Source organism: Onychostruthus taczanowskii, unplaced genomic scaffold (genome assembly GCF_017590055.1).
Source record: "Onychostruthus taczanowskii isolate IOZ18803 unplaced genomic scaffold, ASM1759005v1 scaffold1, whole genome shotgun sequence".
NCBI classification, from domain to species: domain Eukaryota; kingdom Metazoa; phylum Chordata; class Aves; order Passeriformes; family Passeridae; genus Onychostruthus; species Onychostruthus taczanowskii.
In genome coordinates this window covers 1,909,810-1,927,527 of record NW_024496525.1, presented here as the reverse complement: position 1 = coordinate 1,927,527, position 17,718 = coordinate 1,909,810, and the positions used below count along the sequence as shown (strand labels likewise).

Sequence of the window (17,718 nt, the reverse complement as noted above, 5' to 3'; positions counted from 1 at the left end):
CTGGGCAACACTTAGACATTACTGAAGTGTAAACACTGAGCAAGAAATTCTAGAGACACCATAAAATATCTATACTTAATCTGGAGTTTTGTGTCATACTTTTGCTTCTCGGTTCCTCCTCAATATTTGACATATAGGAGGAGGGACAGTCTTTTCATGAAAACAGTTATGTAGGATGTGTTCTCCCTTTTTATTCCACACCTCCTGGTATGTTCCATGGAGGAAGATGGTTTCATGTTGGTTTGGTTTCCTTTGGTTTTTCCTTCTATTCCCTTACCATTTCACAGTAGCTCCTTCCTCAGACACTTCACACTCGAACTCCACTCTCTCTCCAACCATCACCATCTGGTCCTCCAGTGGATGAGTGATCAGGATCGGAGGTTCTGAAAATAAAGAGAATTTTATTAAAAGAGTATTCTGAAATGCTGGAGACCACTCTCTACTTCGCAGGAAGAGTCCCTGGACAAATAAATGGTGATGATCTCTGTCTTAGAACTTAAGATTGACTATGCCAGATCACCCTATCAGAGTTTTCAAATGACATTTTTCATTAATTGGAATAAAAATATAGGATTAAACAGTTTTCATATATATTCTAAATTTCTAAACAGGAGGCATTACTTTTCTGTACTATTTGATCTGCTTGTAGAGCTTGGGGCACACTCTTGTCTTGAGCAGAATCAGATTTTTAAAGTAAGTTTCTAGCCCCATTGTTGAGATGTAAATAACTTTCCAAATGAGAATTAATGATAACTATCACTGTTCTGCTTTCCTGGTTACTGTTAGACAAAATTTTCCTCAATTTAACTGTAAGAAAAATACCTACTTCAATAGATCTCAGAATTTGTTAATATGTTTAAGAGTTTTCTTTCCTGTAAGATAAATCTGAGAGTAGAGAAGATGACAGTAATTCAATGCTAAATGTTAGGGAAGATCTCTTGCCTTTTGCTACCATTGCTCACCTTTTACAAATAATTCTGTGAAGCTCTTCTCATCCCCTACCACACATTCATATGCTGCATCGTCAGCCAGAGAGCAGTGATTTATGGTCAGTATTCTCTTATTCCCAACTGCCTCAAAAATATATCTGAAAAGAGAATATAAGTGTAATTATCAAGGAAAAACCCTTCTGGACCCAGTCACTGTCTTCTGCCTGGAAGAAAAAAAAGATTCCTCCTATTTTTCTGATAACAGTGGCAAGATTTGTAAGGACTCAAGCTCAATAGGCCTGTCCTGGTGCAGTGAATAGCAGCAATGTTTGAGAAACTAGCTTAGGAAATTATGGGGAATGTTCCTCCAAGGGTGAGATGTGATCCTGTGAATGGTGTTGGATGCTCTCCTAAGATCTAGCATGATTACCATTAAAAATGGCTTCAGCACAAAATCACTGAAAATTTATTTTACATACAAGTTACACTGAGGTATATCCCAGATCAGGAGAAAGTGCATTTGAACCCTGGATATACCCATCAAGAGCAGAATATAATCTCAGGACTTACTTGCTAAGTTGGTAGATGAAGGCATCCAGTCCCACATGTAGATATATAGAGCAGAGGGAAGAAAAAAGAAAAAGTTATGACAGCAGCAAACTGACTCTGAGCCATAGCACTACACAGATTCATTCTCAGCTCCTATTTCTCCCTGTTAATTCCTTTCTTTCTAAGAAAAGCTAGATTTTTCACTTTGTCCAAGCCGTAGCTCATTCCTTTTTGGATTTCTCATATTTCTAGTTTACCTGCCGCTCACTTGGATCTCCTGTCCGTTCTTCAGCCATTTCACATCAGCATCTGGATTGGCAACTTCAACCATTAATTTAATCTTTTGCCCCTTGTCTACTTGGTAAGCTGGATCCAGTTTCTTGAGGAATGCTATGATAAAGAATGATTTCAAAAAGAAAACCTTATCATTTTTGTACTTGTTTTTTTTTTTGTTTTGTTTTTTTTTTAAATTCTGGGTAATGAAAATCTGTCATCATATCTTTCATGTTGTTTACCATCATCTTAAACATGTTTCCCAGTTTCTGCATCCCTGTTTGAATTTTTACCCTTTCTGTCTGCTCTTCATCCTGTACCGTTTTTCCTTAACGTAGGACAACAAGCATGTGTTGCAAACCAAAATAAGCAAAGTAGAATAGTCTAAATAAGATGTGAATATGTACTTCAGCACATCCTAAACAGAGTTACATCTGCTCATGTAGGAAAATTATACTTGTTCCTCTCAGTACTGATGAATGCAGACTGTTTGCCTTCTCTGCCTTTTAAAAAAGTCAGTTATAATTAGATAATACTTCACAGGACTAGGAAATGCTCAAGAATTCCAAAGGTATCACACCAATGAAAATTAAATTGTTTAAATATATCACTGTTGCTTGACATACTGACTGACTGGGGTGGGGGGCAAGTAGGGGATGTTGTTTTATGTTCAGGGAAATATAAGGGGCCAATCTTGTGGCACTGGTGAAGTGAGCATGTTCAGTATGTCCAGAGTTTCAGAGCAAGGTAGCTCTGAGAGTATTGGGCATTGCTGCAATCTTTAGTAATCAGTATTTCATACGAAGGCTGGGTAATAACTGGAACAGGAAATTACTATTTCTTATGATCTTGTATCTCACTGCTGTAAAGAAGATATGAACACTATATTTGGAAGAAAAGCATCTCCCCAACCTGTGCTTTTTTTCTCTTCCTTCTTTATGCGTTTGAGGCGTTTCAGCATCCCACGCAAATCTGTGATACCATACTGGAAAGCAATTTTCTCATATTCCGTAGGAGGAGCTTTCCTCAGGATATCCCAGACATCAACATCAGATTGTGATTCAGATTTTCCTTCACCTCTGCAGAAAGGGATTAGAGTATCTGAGTGCTACTATTAAGAGTATTTAAAGAAAGCTGTAGGGTTGGCAGCTACATATTGTCTTCATGAAGCCATTTCTTAAAAAAATAACTAACAGTCTAACTTTTTATTATATTATTATGCAAAATAATGAAAAAAAACCCCTGGTGACTAATTTTAATTTTATTTTTATATATAGTGATTAAAATTGAATTCTGTCCTGAAGGGTTTATTTCTAACAACAGAAACTAATACATTTTAAATTCCTGTAATGATGGGTAATGCAAACATAAGGAAACTTATTTTCTTGTCATCGTTAATGAAAAAAACATGGAACATGGCAAAGCCAGGAACTGAATTGATATGCTGGCAACAGCTTAGAAAAAGGCACTTGGTTTATGTAGATAAGAGGCATATCCTTTTCTACTCAGGACAATTTTTATCTTCACTAAAAAGAATCACAGGTTATTAAGGTTTATCATCTGCTGTGAAGAAAACTGTTGTCTGTAGTAATCTATAAAACATAAAGAGACTGTTGAGTAGAAACAAACAAGACAGTATTTACAATTAATGGCTTATTTTATATTTTAGCCAAAGAACTAATGATTATGAAAGAATGAATGTTTGGTTTAGTAAAACTAGGGGAAAATTTGGCTGTCTGTCTTTGGGTGAGATTTTTTTTTTTATCTGTCATCATATCTTTGTTTGAAAGATCATAAATAGAAAAAGAGATTGGCATGACCTTACCGGTTGGAAGGGCGCAGAAAGCTGCTGTACTCCAGAAGGACGCCGAGAACCATGTGGGAAAACACACAGCGTCCCAGGGGGACAAGAAAAAGAGCATCGTGTGTCAGTACAAAAGAGCCATGAATCTCATCTTCACCCTCAGCAGAGCATGTCTGTGCTTCAGTAGCAGGGAGATGAAGGAATTCATGCAAATGCTCTGAAAAGGGCTTGAGGGAAATGCTGATCCATACTGAAATCAAACTCTCCCCCACACTTTGTATGTGCAGTTCCATTGTGGGATTTATATGCTAAGTGCAAACACTTCTGTTTATTCCTACTTATGGCTGATCACCTTCCAGGGAAACAAATAACTACTTCCCCCTGCCATCATGGTGTTTTTGCCTTCACAGTTTGCATTTTGGTAAATAGAGAAATGATGGAAGAAGTAGCATTTTTTAAAAAATGTTAAAAAATTCTTAGAAGAAAAAAGTTCCTGTGACTGTTGTTTCTGACTATCACCAGCACCAAGAAGATTCTGGTGCAGCAGAACACACCCTTTTATTAAAGTCATGTTCAGTGGTAAACCCCAACAAGAAGATGAGTTATGCAGCAGGTGAGGCAGAGAAAAGTGGAATGTTATTGGGTGTGTTTCCATTTTTTACAGGAAAATAACAGTCCAATTAGTCTGTGAGAAACAGTGCTACTTAACAGTACTACAGCAGTCAGTCCAGACAGCAGATATAACCAAACATTTCTGGTGCTCCTTTCACTGCCAAAAAAGTGCCTGCCTGCAAGAGGAGCAGTGTGTTTATTAAAGTGCTCCAGTCCAAGCTTGGAATTTCCAGCACCTTGTAGCTCTCGAACAGAAAGGAATCAAGAAAGGGGATTTCTGCTCAGTGAGGCTGAGCTGCAATACGGTCGGCAATATCTCGTATCTCCAAAGTGGTTTAGCACTCGCTAAGCCCCAAGCCCTCACCAGCACTCACTGAATTGATAGAAGGAGCTGAAGTTTGAAGTGCCTATGATAAGAGCAGCACACTGGGTATTTGCTTTGCCATAACACTGCGTCTGCATCACCAAAAAATGTTACCAGGGTTCCTCTTCTACATACCTATCATTTAGTTTGAGGCTGCTACAAATAGTTTTTAGTTTTGCTTAGCAGGAGACAGGCAAACTGAACTGATTTGCCACATAGATCAAGATTTTTTTTACATAAGCAGTTCTTGGGCTTGTTGCCCTGATCATGTCAAGGAGTGGCTTTCAAATATTTCTAAATACATGTAGGTTTAAATAGATATATAAGTATTAAATACGAAGTACTATATAAAACTAAGGGCAAATAATTTTCTAATGTGTTTCTAATTCTTTGTACTAGTACAGTCAAACTTCTGTTGAGAAACTGTATCTAAAAAATATAAAATCATAGGAAATAAGGAAGACTTAAGAGATTCAAATATTTTCATCTTCCTTAAGACATTATATAAATATTGGTAGTTTCTCTATCTGCCTACTTATAGGCTTGTCTGTATATACACATTCTATATCTGAAAATTTGCAGGTGGGACCATTCATGGAGATTTCATGGAGAAATATTTTGTGTGAGTTATTTTTAAGTACATAATGAGAAAAATCTTCCAATTTCAAAGGAGTCCCAAAGGAGTCGAATATCTCTCACTACTGAGAAGACTTCCCTAGTTTTTGCTTTAGCTTTTCCATTACTCAGTGTCATCCCATTGTTTTATCTTGCAATACTGTTCTGGTGTATGCAATATAAGAAGTTTGAACATAAGAAAGAATATAGTCTCTTCCTAGGAAATACTAATTGTTTAAGATTGCTTTTGAGTTTCATGCAAAATGGGACTAAAAGCTAGAGGCTGTAATTTCTGTTTAGCTGAGTTCTGGAAATGGAAAGAAAAAAAGTGTTTGCCTTTGATCAAAATTTTCTCCATCCCAGCAGTCCTTTTCACTATTTTGCATTTGTTAAAATATTCTCTTTGATCCCAGAAAGACACAGAGTTTGCCCAGAGAAGCTGTACTCTTCCCCTACCAACAGGAACTAAGCAGTGTATGAAAAGTAGGAGAGCACTTGGATTCACGAGGTTTCTGCCCCTCCTCTGCTCTTCTCCCTGATGCTGGGGATCCTTATTCCCAGAGATCACCTCATAGGTTAGCTATGCACTTGGGGGCATCAAGATGCAGCTCAGTGAAGCTGCTGTAAATGGAATATGCAGCTGATATGTTTTAAACGTATGTGGAGGGGTTAAAAATAGTTTTGTACATCCCAGAAATGGTTCCTTCCTATCCAGTTACTGTCAACTGATTGGACCCTGTCAGCTGTCACCTCCTTCAAGGTCTCTGCTCACTATCTCATTTAATAGTCCTGTGACAGCTGTTCCCTTCCTCTTCCCAATGACCTCTCCTTGGCCCATGACATCTGTATGTCAACACCAGTTAATTAAATTACAGTGATAGGAGATACAGTGTTAAATGAAGCTCTTTATTATAGTGAAGCTATTTATTATAGAATGATCATTACCTGTGGATCGAGGGACAATTGTAAAATGGTGTAAGAAAGCAGCAATGGTAAAAGAATAATTCTTGATTCTGTTTGAGTCTGCATAGCTCTTGAGAGTTCCCCAGCATGAGATCCCTTTTCCTGTTCTGTTTTAGTGAAGAATTATTTCATTCCATTATGAGATTTTATGCCTATCTGTTCTCATTAATATAAGTGGTCTTCAGCCTGAGGTGTGCAAAGACTGAAGAGTCCACAAATTACTTCTGAAGTGGCTGTGAAAAACAACTATAAGCAGTGAATTTATGTTCTTAAATTCACTAGGCAGAGATTGGCTAAGTCAAGGGATGGCAGAAACACTGTTAAAATGCAGTGAAATTTATAAGCTTCTTTTAAGAAATCACATTTCTAGTCTAATAAACAATAAATAGTTAAATCAATAAATGTAACATTTATGTAAATACTGACGATTGTTACTGCTTTTTTGAGTTTGATTATTGCTCAAAACTATTTATGAAACAAAAGAGAAAGGCACGAGGAGAGGGGCTCTTAGCACCTCATTCCAGCTGGAGACCCTGTGTGAAATGATGCAAATATTTTCATGCTGGTTTTCATTTATTTCAAATTTTATAAAGAAGACAAGCAATTGCTTTATGCCTTACATCTTCCATGGAAACTAGAGTCTGTTTACAACTATTTGGGTTCATGGTGGAACAAGAAACTTAGATATCCATGTCAGCTATAGAAAGTTTGTTAGGTGTCTTTTCTGTCTGATCCGTCTGTCCCCCTGAAGTGTTCTGCTTTTGGTGTTACTGCAAAGCCAGGATTCACCCATGGACAGATGCCCTGCATGCAGTGGGACACAGGGGCTGTGCAGCATGTGGCCTTGTTTGCCCCACTGAGGTTTGGGTGAATTAACCTGAGGCCATTGTGGCTTTATTGCCTTCTGTAGGAAGTTACTTAATTTTTCAGCATGATCTTGTACTCTTTGTGAGGATAAAACAGTTTTTATAAATAGTGATACCACTGCCTGAGCAGAGACTGAACACAGATTCACAACACTCATCCAAGTAGTTGATTGTGAAAACTTAAACTAAGAGAGTTTAGACTTGCAAAACATGAATCTAAGTGACAAGTTTTTATATAGTTTCAGGTGCTGGAAAGACACCTGAAGAGTGAGTGGCCAGGGTCAGTGAACAGAAAGAAGCAAGCAAAACTTCATTACCTATTTGATAGGCAACAATATTAGGCAAATGATTTTTCTGATTCTAAATACTGTGACAACAGGTATACAAAGCAGCAGGTTATTGAGAAAATCTGGAAATTCAAGGAAGTTTTAAAACTGGTTGCATGAAAGAAAGTGATGGTTAAAACCAAAACACATTCATAGACATACATTGATTGTATGAAATTGTCTTAATTTTAAACTTAAAACTGTTTAAAAGATTTTCTGTCTCAGAAATTAGCAGTCAATAATTTTCTTTTACACTATGCAATTTTTATCGTGTTCTACATGTAAAGAAGACAATGATGTATGCATGCATTATTTCAAACCAAAAGGCTCTTATATTCAGTCTGACCCATGCATTTATAATACAATTAAAGAGAAAGCTTACTCTCTGTTGGCAACAGTGGAATCCAAAACATTCAGATTAAGAGTTTGGTAAAAAGAGAAGAGCATAAGTAAACAGGTATGAAAACAGATGCATCAAGGAAAGATGAGAATTAGAGAAGAAATTACAGAAAAAAAAGTGAAAGTAAAAGTAACAGAAAGAAATATGAATTACAACTGGAAGAGTAAAACATATTTGTCATATTTATGCAACATAGAATATCTATATAATAGATAATATATAGTTGAATAGTGTAATAGTTACATTTAGGTATCTAACAAAAAATGTTGGTTCTTAATAGGATAGCATTATAAATAGGCATTTTAATCCCCCCCTTGCCTCCATGAAAAGAGCTGCTGGAAGCATGTAATTACCTGAGTCCAAGCCTTTTCTATCTTGGGAAAGATTATTTTTTTTCTTTTTTATTTCCCCCTGTATAAACCTAGCAGAAATGCAGCAAATGCTGTGTATTTCAGGAAGTAGCCATAATTACCTGTCATGCTTCTTCCATTTAGAGCTGCTTTAGGAAAATGACAAGGATTCTGAGATGGTGAAGCTTTCACTTATTCCAGTTCTGGTGTTTCAGAGTTGTTCAACAGAAGCCTTATTTCTCTAAGTCTATGGATTTTTTTACTCACCTTTTTTTCAGTAGGGAGCTGAAATTAAACTCTGCCCCATCATCATGTCCCTCGGTACTGTACAGTAATAGAAAGCCATAATTAGTTTCAGAAGGATATGCGAATAGCTTCTGAGACTATAACATTATATAGATGACATATTTTTGTAGGGGAATAGTAGATGGGTTTATAATTAATTAGAATGTGCACTGACATGGAAAGTGACTTAAGCAGGCTCTGTGTTCATATTAATTTGCATTTAGGTTTAAAAATAAATGTAATGAAATTGTATTTTTTCTGTGCCGATTTCGCATGAAGTTGTATGGGGTATTAATTTGGTCATCATATTAATTTGCAATGTATTCATTATCATAGAGGTGTTGCAGAAGCTTCCCTCTTTCCTCTGTCTTTCAGGAGTGTGTTTATTGTTTACAGTTGGAGCAGTTTCTTGAGGCTCTTTGTGTTACCAGAATTCATCACACTGAGAAAAAAAAAGTGTCACATCAATGGTGCCTGGGAGAGTTGAAGGAGGAATTCTGTGATCTGCCTTTCAGTTGGATGTGCCTTTGCTCAACAAGCATCATGGCAAGCAATGTTGTGGTGAGTTGGTCTGTGGAAACAAGAAGCACCAGGCAGGATTTTTTTGATGTGTAGTTCTGCCCATGGCATATGCTGAACTCAGATGGAATGCACAATGTTATTTTTGGTGTTCTGATCCAGTGGGTTTTAGCTGTGCTTCTGAACATATGTAATACTGACCTACTCTGGAAACAGCATAAAGTCACTACAATAACTTCTTTAGATTTATTCCTTAAAAAAGGTCATCTTTGCATTCAGACAGGATTTAGAAAGCCCAAATGTATTTTCTTCATCTCAGCCAGTCTACTATCATCAATGACCAGCTGCTCTTTAACATCTCTGCTGTCTTGAGTGAAAGAATCTGGTGATTCCATCTCACAGCATTAATATTCTTCCAGAAGTAACACCTTGAATTTCATTATTGTTTCATAAGCAGAATTTTTTCTTTCTAGTTGTACTGGTGGTAGTTGTAGACCATAATGCTGCCTCTGTCCACACACAGTCCTAGCTGCTTCAGAAAAAAACAGTCTGTCTATAGAATGTAAATCAAAGTGTTGGGAAAACTCAGTGTTGCAGGAACAAGAATTTTTAGAAATAAGAAAACAACCTCAACAGAAAAATGATGGGCAGTACTGTTATTTTAACAGTACTGTTTAAAAAAAAAAAAAAAGAAATAAGTGTCAAGCTTCTTGTGCTGCTGAACAATATAAGGTTAAAGAACAATTTAGAGTCTGTGCAATTTGAAATATGCTGGGAGAAGAGATTTTTTAAAAGAAAATACTGGTTTTACATCTTGGATTACTTTCAGAATACTACAGTACTGGAAAGGATAATTTCCTGGGTATGAGGCTCAGACAGAGAGGTGTGGTTTTGGCCCTATTTTCACAAGAATTTGCATATTTGCAAGCATAAAATGTACATAAAAATAACTATTGTAATCCCAAATTTGGAAAGGATTTCCTGTGAGCAAATATTCAGTAAATCAGGTCTACAGCTAGGAGAATAACTATTCACCTTATTGTTTCATAAGTGGTAGTTAAAGTTTCAGGAAAGGACAGCAATCAAGGTTTAGCTTTTTTGAAGTATAAGACTAATAATTGCTTTAACATGCATATAGTTAAGTCTAATCTCAGAACTCCTGTTTTTGCTATAGTAGAAAACATTAGGAGCAAAAGGCATAGAGTGAAAAATTTAATGATAATATGATAAGGAGTGTGCCAGGAAACAACAGATTTTCAGTTGTGTTGGTACATTTCTGTGAGCAACAGCAAGTTTAGTCAAAATGTGCTCAGTAGAGAGGAAAATATGTAAAACAGAGGGGGCAGACATGCATATAATTTAAAGTTACTTTTTTTCTTCTGACAAGGGTGAGATGTCACTTGCCAAACACATGCGCTTTCTCTGGATGAATCTGCCTCTCACTGAACTACCAAGCTACTCTTTTTTTTTTTATTTATCTGTTTTTATCTATCCTTTTATATTCTTATGTTTTATCTTTTTAATTTTTCTTTTTTTTTGTCTTACATTACTTCTTATTTGTATGTATTGAGCTCATATAAATACTACAGATTACAAACAGTGATTTATTTAAAATTTAAGCTGCATCTTAATTCTGTGGGCTTGGTTTTTTTTTGTTTTTTTTTTTCTTTTCTTAAGCAGAGAGAGACAGTTCATTGTAAGACTTGAGTTTGTCTGCTGACACAGTCAGTGACTACCTGAGAAAAGCTGAAGTCATCCGTCTCCCCCCTCCTGCTAGGCTCCTGAGTGAGGGTATCAAAGACAAAGCTTCAGATTTAAACAGTTCAGTTCAAAATCTGGCTTCATTCTTACAGGAGAAAGTGACAATCTGAACAGCCTGAAGCTGCTCACACTGCACTCCTTTCCAACTGATTTGGAATTCTTTTAGTTGTGCTAAGAAGAAGAGAAACTCTCCTTTCACTGCAGTGAAACAACACAATGCAGTGAGTGGCCACTATTTCACAGTGAGGCTGGTGAGAAACCTACAGATGGACTTAACTGTAGACAAATTCTGCTAGCTTGTTTAATTCTTTGTGATAAATGTTAGAAAAATTCTCATCTAAAAATAGGGCTTATAGAGAAATACTCAAAGAGTTGCCACAGATGGTTTGTGTCCTTTAGAGAAATAGATGTCAAAATATTCTTGTTCTTGTAACTTTTCAAAAATACATACAAAAACTAAAATAGAAACTTGTATATTATTGCATGACGGAAAAAGAGAGCACATATTAATGTATAACACTAGAAAAAATCCAACCAATTTTGTGAATCTTCCATTAAGAGAGACATCAGAAAGTATTAAACATGGGGGGAGATTGGTCTTTTCAACATCAGCCTTTAATATCTAAGATTATGTATAGATGAGTTTTCACCACTCACAATGTCATTGTCTTCATTCAACTAATACAGGTATAGACCATGAAAACAGATACAATCAGAATGCTTGCAGACCTGGAAAAAAGATGCTGGAGTTCCTGTTACAATTATACACATTATGGATGGTCTAATTGAAGGCAAGCGTGATTATTACACTAGCACAAAGTCCAAACTCTCTTAGGTGATTTCCAGGAGTTCTGTAGTATTTTAATAGTAGAAATATTTTCTTAGTAGACATCTGTATCTTTGTGTTTGTTTGTACAACAGCTTTGTTTTTAGCTAGTTTTATCTGGGAAAGTATTGAATTCCACAAGGATGTGCAGCCTGATCTAGACAGGTTTCTGCTGTGCGTACTCACGTGCGGCGAAAGGCAGCTCGAATGTCCAAGTCTCCACTTGCAGGTGCTTCTGATGTGACAAAAAGAAAAATGGGAAAGCAAGTCAACAAAATGCAGAAAATACAGTGCTATTTCTAAAGTTTCGCTTTGCCGACATTTTTAGAAATAAATTCTTGTATTGTAAATTGTGATTAATTTTCTATGAAAGATTAACACATCATCTTTAAACATGTATCACTAATTAGCTTTCAGCATCCAGTGGTTTTTTGATAACTTATTTCTGTCTTGTGTTTCATAATACCCTGGAGCCTGATGGACTACTTTACCTCTTGCTTGTCAATTCTCCTGCTGCAAAAATTTAATTTCAATAGTGTCTTCACAGAGTATTTAAACCCTAATGAGAGTATGACTGGATATCTACTGAATACTATTATTAATAATAAATTATAATCTATCCTCTGACAGCAGAGGTAAATTCCTGGAACTATGTAGGAACTATTCTGTACCTCTGTACAGAAACTTAATTGAGGATGTTGTATAGAGACTATTTTATTATATTATTGGCATAAATTGGTGTGCTGCTGCTGCTGGGAGAAAAACTGTTCTCAGTTGCTGCTCTGAAGTCGTATGAGTCCTGTCTAGTGAAACTACCAAAATTAACACTGATGATCAAATAACTTAATAAACTTTTGTCTTAACATTAGGTTCACTGGTAGCTGGACACAAGTTAATGTTGCAGCCCCTTCAAAAGAATTGCTGAAACCAGAAACGGTCCAAATATTCAGCTCTTTCAGGCAGTCCATGCTTATACCCTTTTACTTAAACTTTTGCACACTTAAGGCAAATTGATGTTGAAAAGTACTTCCTTTTCAATTTTTATAAACTTTTCAGTATAGCACTTGTGAGGGTGGCACCTTGAATTAAGTAAAATGAATCATCTGCTCTTAAAGCAATTTTATCTCACAAGGTGCTTCTGTATGAGTTGAATTTATTTATATAGGAAGGAAAAAGGAATTGACAGTAGTGTCACATGTCTAAATCTATCTTTTTCAAATATCCATTTTTAGTACTGAACTTTTGCCAAAATAAGAATGAACTTCTATTCTAGTGGAATTAAACTTCATGAAAGAATGAACCTGAAACCAGAATAAAGCCAGAGAAAAGGTGGCCAGTTTTGCATCTTTGTGCGTGCTTTCTTGAAGAGCATCAGAGTTCTGACCAGAGTGACAACAAAATTGTATTTCTAATGATCCCAATCCCATTCTCTTCTCTAGATCTTCAGGTCTATACTTCATATTTGTGCTTGTCTAGTAACTATTATGTACCAGAAAGAATTGGTAGTGGACAGGAAAAAAATACAGGGGCGAGAAGATAAAAGAATAATAGATGGCAGTAATTCACCTTACCATTGACTGTCAGGCTGAAATTAGAGCTATCAAACTTGTCCTTGGTAGACACCTCACATCTGTACCCTCCTGCAAAAGTCATGTTCGCTTCTATGATTTCCATTTCAAAGGTGTACACCTAGAAGAGACACCAATGATACAATAATTAAGTTAGAAAATGAAATGGTGAAACCTGAGAGAGCGAATTCACGAAGAGAAATAGACAAAGGATGAACTAAGTCTTTGTGTCCTTTTAGAACTAAGAACCTCGTGAGTGTCCAACTCATTACTGTAACAAAAAATTACTTATAATCCCCACTTCAGTAGAAACAGCTGAAGAGTGCTGTCAGTACAGGTATTCCGGAGGATACAAAGATAGCAAACTCTGCTGGGGCATACACTAATTGCATGTGCATTGGAAACAGCAATAAAGCTTTCACTAAGCAGTTTTATCCTCTTCCCAGACCGTATGCAGAACACGCCAGAATTCAGTGGAAGGAGTGGCCCATGTGGGCGAGCCTGTCCGGTTCCATCCAGGAGAGGGTGGTAGTGGCTCATGTACCACAGAGGAAGCAAAGTCGTGGCACAGACTCGTGTTCCTGCTCAGGTACCTTTGGACAAATTTCTTGGAAAAAATGGGTCTTACTCAGTTATTTAAAGCAGTCTAGAGAAGCCAAGAGAGCAATCAATTCCAGCACTAATAGCAGAATGATTGACCTATTAAGACCGAAATAGACTATGCTTAAATAGCGGTCTGATAGTTTTCTCTTAAATATGCCAAGTCTCTTGAGGGGAAGATGAATCCTGCAGTAGAACGTGCAAAACTACTCCCCCAGACCTCCAGATATTTTCTCATTTCACCATAGATAAAGTATGCGGGAATCCTCCAGTAGAGCTTGTCTCTTGTTGGTGTGGTTGAAACACAGACTTCTGTGGATAAGTACAGCTTTGTGTGTTGCTTTGGGTACCTTAACATCAAAACAGTCATATTTTAGTTTATATTGTCTTAAGAGTAAAGATTAGTACCTAGAAGACTGAGAACCCTACTCTGCCAATTGTACCTTGGTGTTTCGATCATAGCTGTCATGTAGCTGGAGATGTTGCCCCACTTTGCTTCCCAGGTCCATCCACTTTCCTTTGAACCATTTCACTGATGGCTTCTTCAGCAGGCTCTCACCTGCAACTTTGGCAGTGAACGTGATGTTTCCACCTTGTAGGAGAAGTAGATTAAAGTAAGATTATGAGTTATGTTTACCTGTTGTATCACTGCTGTCATTCTATACTTGGAGAGCTGATAGTCAAGCAACAGGTACAGTTTACAAACTTCACTTGACTAACATTTTGCACTCACCAACAGTAACTTCTCCATCCTGTGGTCGTGCCACAAAGAGCCCAATGGGGTCCAGAGGTTCTTCTGGTTGTGTCTCAGCAGATGAAACTTCAATAAACATCATAATTACTATTTAGATATTTTTTGCATCAAACTATATAGAGAACTAGTTAATTAATTTAAAAATTTCTCAGTAGATTTCTTCTGCCTCTGAAATTCCTTATTCTTTATGGTCTGCTTTCATCTACTGTCTATATCTCATACTAAGAAGTGCCTGTGGATGTTCTTCCCTTCTGCTAATGAACCAGACTTGATGTCAGTGTTAATTCTCTATTACCTTCTGTGTTTTGGCTGCTTTCTGCTGGTGGAGCAGGTGACTCTGAGGCAGCTGGGGCTGGAGCAGCTTCTGCAGGAGTGATTGTCTCACTCTTTTCTGGAAATGAATGTAAGCCAAGATTAGAGAAAGTCTATTTCCTCTTTCTTTTTGAAGAAATTTTGCAAAAGAACAGGCTTTAATATATTTTAGGAAATGCAGAGAAATTAGCTGTTGTTTCCTAGAGCTTAGAGGATGTGCTGGAAGCAGAAGGGGCCCACTGAAGCTGGAAGATGAGGCTTTTTCTTTTGCTGAGCTCAGAAAGAACTGATGCCTGGTTTTTAAAATTCTATAGTCTTGATATGTAGAAACTTGTCAGGTGATGAATAATGCTATTATTTGTTGCAAATGTCAGTAAACAAAAGTAACTACTGTCAGTTTCTAAACAGAAAAGGTAATGAAAAAGGATGTAATTCTTATATTTGTAAACAGTTTGCTTATTAATGAGATTTTGTTTAATGATGCTGTTGGAATGTAATATTACAAAGGCTATTGTTTTCTGCAGCTTGGAAAAAGCTCTAGACACTGCTAGTAAACAATATGGATTAAGTATTTTAAAAATCTATCTGTAATGTCTTCCCCTGGCTTATGGAAGTTTGTATCCTCTCAATTAAACCATGACCTCAGAGACAAATTTAGGCAAATGCATTTGGCACAATGGAGAAGACAGAATTGTCTGAAAATGGAGTAGGAGTGAGCAACTGGAGCAGATGGAGGGAGGTAGAATTTCTTGAAATAGATCAGTTGCAGCAAGATATTTTTTCTCTGTAGGTAGTGGAGCCACTTCCAAATAATAATGGGCAATCCATTTCCTCTGTAACATTACAAACTCTACTCCACTGTGCTCCATAGCATTATTTGCAAGTTTTCTGCCTATAGCAGCCTCAACATGGAACTAACGTGAAAGGCAATGAGGAAAATGTAATGAGTACAATATGGACCAGTTTGCTTTCAGTATGAGATAGTCAGCAGGACCACATTTTTGCATGCTCTGACAGCTGTCAAGTTGTCCTAATCCATACCAGGATTTTCCCTTGCACATAATCTGCCAAGCCCTGTCTTTGCATACGGAACAGGGCGTTTTGAGGCATGTTAAACATTCCTCCATTTTTTTTTTCAGCTGACCAGAAGGTCTCACAAGGTCTCATCATGTTGCTAGAACAAACAGTGATAGCAAAGAAAAGGAAGCGATATAAACAATCTGAGTTTGAGGCTTTTCACCAAGTTAAAAAGCAAAATGTCAAATACCAGAAGTGGTAAATGGATACAGTTTTGGAGGGGAAAAAGGGATACGGAAGGTTAAAATGTTTCAAAAAATGAGTGATTTCATCTATCCTAAGCATCTTCAGGTACTTTTTCATGAGAAAATTCCAGGATATTTGACTCTTTAAATTTATTCCCAGGAAAAGCCTGAGAAAGTTTTTGAAACTTCCACATAACTGGTCTTTTAATGTGTACAAAGGTAGTAATAATGGGAGATACACAAATAATACAAAGGTTACGCTTCATATTCAAGCTCCTCTTGAAATACTCATTTTTGGTAGCAGGAGATTTTGAGACAATTTTGGGGAATGTTTGGGCTTCTAGAAATATTACAGTATAACTTGTGTTTTGTCAATTGCTACAATTTTGTATTTAAATTAAATTATTATAAGAAAATTCCACTTTTAAGATCAGGCATCTTAGTTTAGGTCAGGGTGCGGGTTAGATTAGTTTTGCTTTGCTTTTCAGTAGTTAAATGTAAATGCGTGACAGAACTCTAAAGAATTGACATTTCCCCTATTATCTCTTCTCTGTGGACTTCTGACACCTGGAAAGAGGTGTCTCAGCCACTGGAAATGTATTCCTCAGCTTAATATGAATGAACGGCTTCAAATAATTGGGCAAAACAGAGGTATTGCTGGTAGAGAAATTTTACAGTGTTAAAATAGGCTAATTTCCATGGGCTTTATCTGTGAAAGTTCATGTGGGACTGGAAATACTGATGAAACCAGAATTGCATAGGAAATGATGTACCTGCTTCCTTGACCTTGAGTTCAAATTTGACCTTGGAACTTCCAGCTATTACAGCATATGTCACATCATCTTCTTTTCCTACATTATTGATTGTCAGTGAATGCTTGTTGCCTTCTGCCTTGATGACATATTTTTCACTTTCAGTAATTTCTGTGCCAGCTCGCTGCCATTTCACCTTGATGCCAGACTTTTCTGTCTCTGCTTCAAACACAGCTGTGTTTCCGGCTGTCACCTCTGTTGTCTTTGGCTTCTTGGTAAATGCAGAAACTAAAAAAAGAGAGAGGGCTCACTAAAATCTGTTTTGCAGTTGTGGCATATCTGGTGTAGTCAGCTGTTGTGGCTGCAGCAGCTGTCTCCTTTCTCTCCCATCTGCCCATGCAAGTTATAAATTACAACACTTTCCACAGAGAAGTTGTGGAATTGCCTTTGAGTTTATCAAGTTCTGTGTATGACTGAGACATCATATCACCTCCACATTGTCATGAAATAAAGTGGAATGGATAGCAAAATCACCTCACTTTCTGTCTTCCTCTTTCTTTTTCCCCATATTGAGCTCTGATTTTTCATAAGTGAATGTTTTGGTTGATGACAAGATGGCATGGAATATATTTTTACATATCTAGTTGTTTACATTAATTTGCCATGCACTTTCATCTAGATTTATTAATTTTGTCCTAAAAGCTTCTTAATATGGTTGTTACAAAGGATCAGGATCTGTTCTTCCACAACACTGCAGTTTGTGCAGTAACCTGTGCCCTAATGCACCACAAGGAATTAAAGGCTCATCTTTAGTCCTTCTGTTTTGACTGATCAAGGCTTTAGTGGAAAGGAATTCACATTCCTGTGATGACCCTTGTAATTCATTCCAGCTAAAAGATATCAATTGTTGTTTGCATTCAGAAGTTTACTTCAGCATTAAAAGTTGAAGTACTTGCCTACATGACACTCTACAACAATTAGTTTTCTAATTACTTTCAAAGTGTAGATTAAAATATTTCCTCACCGTG

General features: G+C 36.8%; 1 protein-coding gene across 2 annotated transcripts in view; it reads right to left on the bottom strand.

The window, feature by feature from the left end:
- The window catches only part of MYBPC3 (myosin binding protein C3), a 62,000-nt gene that overhangs the window by 35,726 nt on the left and 8,556 nt on the right, over positions 1–17,718 (bottom strand). Inside the window, exons 2-16 of one of the 2 annotated variants that reach the window (XM_041426442.1) lie at positions 16,712–16,978; positions 14,660–14,755; positions 14,344–14,430; positions 14,054–14,202; positions 13,014–13,131; positions 11,629–11,677; positions 10,592–10,636; positions 8,319–8,375; positions 7,684–7,686; positions 3,577–3,600; positions 2,664–2,830; positions 1,736–1,868; positions 1,500–1,502; positions 963–1,087; positions 278–383 (exon numbers count right to left, since the gene is read on the bottom strand). In XM_041426442.1, coding sequence (XP_041282376.1) covers positions 278–383; positions 963–1,087; positions 1,500–1,502; positions 1,736–1,868; positions 2,664–2,830; positions 3,577–3,600; positions 7,684–7,686; positions 8,319–8,375; positions 10,592–10,636; positions 11,629–11,677; positions 13,014–13,131; positions 14,054–14,202; positions 14,344–14,430; positions 14,660–14,755; positions 16,712–16,978 — 1,429 coding nt within the window. The remainder of the gene's footprint in view (positions 1–277; positions 384–962; positions 1,088–1,499; positions 1,503–1,735; positions 1,869–2,663; positions 2,831–3,576; positions 3,601–7,683; positions 7,687–8,318; positions 8,376–10,591; positions 10,637–11,628; positions 11,678–13,013; positions 13,132–14,053; positions 14,203–14,343; positions 14,431–14,659; positions 14,756–16,711; positions 16,979–17,718) is intronic. The other variant, XM_041426526.1, reaches the window with a different exon arrangement.